General features: G+C 31.6%; 1 protein-coding gene across 1 annotated transcript; it reads left to right on the top strand.

Annotated features, from left to right (window-relative positions):
* The first annotated feature begins 4,340 nt into the window (after positions 1–4,340).
* LOC141692609 (pathogenesis-related protein 1A-like) lies at positions 4,341–5,071 on the top strand. The gene has a single exon (XM_074497500.1). It carries the CDS (start codon positions 4,397–4,399, stop codon positions 4,898–4,900), a length of 504 nt encoding a protein of 167 aa, XP_074353601.1. The 5' UTR covers positions 4,341–4,396; the 3' UTR covers positions 4,901–5,071.
* The last annotated feature ends 348 nt before the right edge of the window (positions 5,072–5,419 follow it).

Below are 5,419 nucleotides of genomic sequence, written 5' to 3'. Positions count from 1 at the left end.
TGTTGTATTTCATGACAGATGGTAGGGTTTATCATATAAGACAAAATGCCATTCCTTTGAAGTATTTTGAAGAATTGGAGCATGTACTTTTCTTACTTCAAGTGGATGACAGAATAACAGAGACTGCTGCAAACTACTTAAAGGAACAGATTCAGAGACAGAAAAGGCTTTATTCTGTTAAGTCTGACAGCAGATATGTTCCAAAGTACAGAGATCACAATGGGGATATTGTTGATATGAAGCCTAATACTGCACAGATCAGAACATACCTTGGTATTAAGGGGCTTGAATTCAATCTAGAGTCTAACAAAGCTTATGTCATAAGACTAGATCGGGAGTTGAGAAAAGCAAAGATTAATGATCTCAGAGCTGCAATATTTCAAACTGGTGAAGATACTGCAGAGCTTAAAGATGTCAAACGGAGAATGATTGATGAACTCAGATATGCTGAGAAATATTTGTTGAAGAATTATCTCAGAACAACTCCTGACATCAGAGAGATCAGAAAATGATGAAGCCAAGTCAAAGATCTACAACTACTTAAATTCTGATGTGTATACAGACCAAAGTTGTTATCAGAAGTTGAATTGGTAAAAGCTTTAAGGACTGTAAGTTGTAGTTATCTTGTCTATTTCTCATGCATTTGTACTTAATGTTTTTGACATCATCAAATATCTGTTAAACTTGTATATTTTGCTAATTTACAAGTTGGGGGAGATTGTTAGATATATTTGATAATGTCATGGCTAATATGTTTTATGTTTAGATTTCAGATCTTATTTGAACAGAACAAATCAGTACTTAACTGATCAGTACTTATACTGGACGACAGAACTTAAGGGATATCAGTACTTATGTTATCAGGAGATAAGCATCGGGAGATAGATATCAGAACTTAAGTGCTGAAGGACGATCAGATAAGGACAGTAGCTGATTAAAGTTAAGAAGATCAAGATAAACATAAGAAGAGATATGCATGAAGAAGGAATTCCGTGAAGAATGGAATACTTGGAAGAAAAGATATCTGATTGATATATTTTAGGAAGCAGAATTATATTCCATATCAATTAGCGATTATCTTGTAACTGTGTAGTATATAAACACAAACATAGGGTTTACACTATAAGTGTTATCATTATCGAGAATATTATTTACTATAACCCTAGCAGCTCTCGTGATATTTTGTTCATCACTGAGAGATAACAGTTCCAGATTGTAACATAGTTTATTGTTTCAATAAAGTTTATTTTCTGTTACATAAGTTCTTGAAGTTTGATTTGATTGTAATAAACACTGTATTCACCCCCTCTACAGTGAAAGTGTGACCTAACATATTATATTATTTTATATAGCTTACCCAAGTTCCAAGATTCAAATCTTGCCAGTAACAAATATAAATATTAAAATTTAGGATACACATAATTTTCAAATTTGAATCAATATGAGTCTTTTCATGAAAAGTCTTATTTTATTTTGTTTAATTCTTATTTTTACATATTAGTACGAGCTATTGTTGTATAATTTATTTTTTATCGTAGGTAACCCGCAGCCGTTACCCTTCCGGTGCGCACTGGGTAAACCCTACGGCCTCACACGTAAACTATGTGAACCAAGATAAACCGCATTTAAGCGACAAACTCTGACTCAGGAGGCATAACCATAAATTCTCCTCACATGAGATTCAAACCTGTGACATAGTTATCCCCTTTTAACCAACTGAGCCACCTATTGCGGGCAACTATTGTTGTATATTATAATACATCAGGTCTATTTAAAATCGTGATCATATATATATGTCATGTATTCTGCACAAAGGATATAATAGTTTAAGTAAATATTTGAATGCACAGACTCTTGCATCGAGAACACTTTTGGGGCCATTGTATTAATTTTGTTTAAAATTTATAATAAGGTAAAATGATAAAATATTAAGAAAAAATATTTGTAAGGCATATGTCATAGCCTATTTGTATATTCGAGGATTTAACTCAACTCAAATAAGAATGTAATAAGTAAATAGTGGATCTACCGTCAAAGAGATCTCGCAAAATAACATCTGTCAAAGGATTCAGAAACAAGGTTCATCTACGGACTTGAGGAATTATAAACTGGAAGAAGTTGAAGAAATTGATCAAGCCTCAGTGATATAAATCAAGATTGTGGATTTAATCAAGTGACAGAGATCTCGTCAGGGTATCAGATAATTACAAGGATTTAATCTGAATTTAATCTGAAATCAAAGTCAAGACATGAAGAAACGTCACGTAAGTTAGTCACTCATGAACCAGACAGTACATCGAGTGTCAACATTGAAGTGGTGGAATTGATTCATAATTCTTAGTGACTTTCAGAAGATTTTCAGAAGAATGGTTGCTGTTCAGGATTAATATTAATTCTCTATTAATTAATTAAGTCATATAATTTAATTAAGAAAATAAATTATATCTGCAAAGATTAATTTATTTATTAATTGAATTAATTGATTAATTAATTCAGAATTAATATTAAGAATTTTAGAAGTTTAATTGGATTAAAAACAGTCTTAAATCAGCAAGACAATTGAAAATGAACTAGCATGACAATCAGGATTGTCATACCGATTGTCATGCCAAGTCATTTCAATTGTCCTACCGAAAGTTCTACCGGGAAGGAGATAGTCTTACTAGTTCAACTGATTGTCTCACCGAAAGTCTTTCTAGTTCAATCAGATTGTCTTGCTGAGCTCAGGATTGTCTTGCTAAGCACAACAGATAGTCTTGCCGAAAGTCTTGCTAGTTGAAGTGAGTCTGTTGAATGATTGATAAAAACAAAAAGCAACAGAAGACTCAATTAATCCAACATACAGAATTATACAAGAACAAAAACAGAGCAGCCGCAGAAGAAATATTTTATCCTTCATCTGCAAACTTCAAGATCATAATTTCTAGTTTGTAAAGTTAAATCAAAACCACTAGAAATCTTTATCTTGTTCTTGTGTAACTATCTAGCGGATCAAAATCCCTAGAACTTAATCTCAAATTACGTTTAGCATTTGAATCTTTTTATTACAAAAATAGAAAAAGTTTATGTCGAATTTATTCTAGATTTGTGATAATTAATTTGAGATTAATTCCTTGTAATCGATACAGTTGTTGTAACAACTTTCAAGTTTAATAATATTCTTATTTAACTTGAATTTTATTTCATATTTTTATTACGCATTTAATTCGATTATTCGGTACTATTTGTATTCAACCCCCCTTCTACAAATACATTGGGACCTAACAACATTTCTCTTTTTTTGAAAGAATTTAAGAAAATATTCTTAGACCTTTATATTGATTATATTTAAAGGTTATTACTTGATTTTAAGTATTTTTTTAGTGAAATTTTAAGCAAACATGAAGTTGACAATTTATATCCTTTATAATGACATTCTAATTTTGGTGACATTAATCTGAAATATCAAATCACTTCATAAAAAAATTAACAATACTTAAATAATGTATATTTTTATATTTGATTACACATACTGAAGTACGTAGTTTAAGTTAAAAAAAATTCATATTTCCTACGTTTTTAACATAAGTAGAAGTAATGTACGTAAAAAAATTGAAAAAGAATTTAAAAAAAATCATAGACCAAAATAACAATCAATACATAAAAATACGAATTAAGATTAAATTCTCATACGGGTTATAAGTTACATAACAACAAATTTAGTCATTTACGACGGCGAATTTTTTCCGTCATAAATACCTCATTTACGATCATTTCAGTTCAAAAAAAATATCGTAAATAACTTGATTTATTGTAATATTAGTTTAATTTAAACAATGAACCAGCTAAAACATGCATTATATACTAGTCTCGTCATAGTTGTTAACTAATGACCGGTTCAATTATGGTAACTAGTTAATTTAAACTAAAAAGAATTACTAAAATTTACAACACTGGGTTCAAATATGGTAACTCAGTACATAAAATTCATTAAACTAAAGACAATTTGCAGTGATGTTTACAAAATTATTTCCAAACTACGTAATCGGTAATATTTGATTGGATTGAATGAGTAACCATGTTCAAGAACTTCGCACTTAAAATAATGTAAACTATTAACTCGCTGTGTATATGGAAAACGATGATTCTGTTTAAGAAATATAAATAGGTAATAGTATTCAATTCTGTTAATTTCCCGAGGCTGCTTTTAGTTTAATTAATTAATTAACCCCTCCTGCATGGTGCAATCATCACGCGGAACGGCGGAAGTTATTCCACGAATTTCCTACCCTCCACTAATTCACGTCCCTATATATACCTCCTATTGTTACTCTAAATTTTTCATCATATCACAAGTTCACAACCCTAATTTCTTCTACTATACCCATTACCCAACAAATTTAGAGTAATATCAAGAATGGAATTGCCAATCAAACTCTCTATAACTCTTGTATGTGCCCTAGGGTTCCTTATGGTTCACTCCTCCCTTGCCCAAAACTCACCACAAGACTACCTCGATGCCCACAATGCAGCTCGGGCAGCCGTCAATGTACAACCTATAGAATGGGACCAGACGGTGGCCGACTACGCCATGAACTACGCCAATCAACGCAGCGGAGATTGTGTGCTCCAACATTCAGGCGGACAATATGGTGAGAACATTTATGGTGGGCCTGGTGCTGGTTTAGGTGGATTCACTGCAAAAGATGCTGTAGCTGCCTGGGTGGGTGAACAGCAGTATTATGACTATAATTCCAACACGTGTGCACAAGGTGAAGAGTGTGGACACTATACTCAGGTGGTTTGGCGCAATTCAGTGAAGCTAGGGTGCGCTAGGATTGAGTGCATGAATGACGGCGGCTTGTTTGTTATTTGTAGCTATGATCCTCCTGGTAATTATGTTGGACAGACTCCGTACTGAACCTTGACATACAGCATGTTTGCATATGTAGCCATGCGTTAGCATGGCATCAACAATAAATTTCTTTGTACCCTCTTGTTTTTAAACTTCTGTTCAAGTCATTTTGCATGTATTGAATATTGATTGTCGTAATATTGTCCCATCTTTTCAGATACAATAAACGTACTTACTTTTTCTCTGGTATATCTATACTATTATTTAAAAGTTTGGTCGCTAATCTGGTCACTAATATTATAACACTCTTATATAAATTCAAATAGAATTAAAATATATCTAATGAAATTAGTTCAAGCAAAATAATATAGAATATTTATCCGGGCTGGGCTAAACAAAATTTTACAATTGATCAAATTTGAAATAAAAAAATAAAAATAAACTACATAAGTTGGATTTGCAGTCTCAGATTAAAATAAAATAATAAAAACTAATAAGAATTTGAAAGAAAATTCTTTCGATCAATATAATTAAAACAAAATAATTAACGAGCTAAAACAAAATAAACATTTAAAAGATAATTCG

Source organism: Apium graveolens, chromosome 10 (genome assembly GCF_009905375.1).
Source record: "Apium graveolens cultivar Ventura chromosome 10, ASM990537v1, whole genome shotgun sequence".
In the NCBI taxonomy this organism is placed as follows: Eukaryota; Viridiplantae; Streptophyta; class Magnoliopsida; order Apiales; family Apiaceae; genus Apium; species Apium graveolens.
Note: the sequence above shows the minus strand (reverse complement) of the source record. Positions and strands in the feature narration are given on the sequence as shown.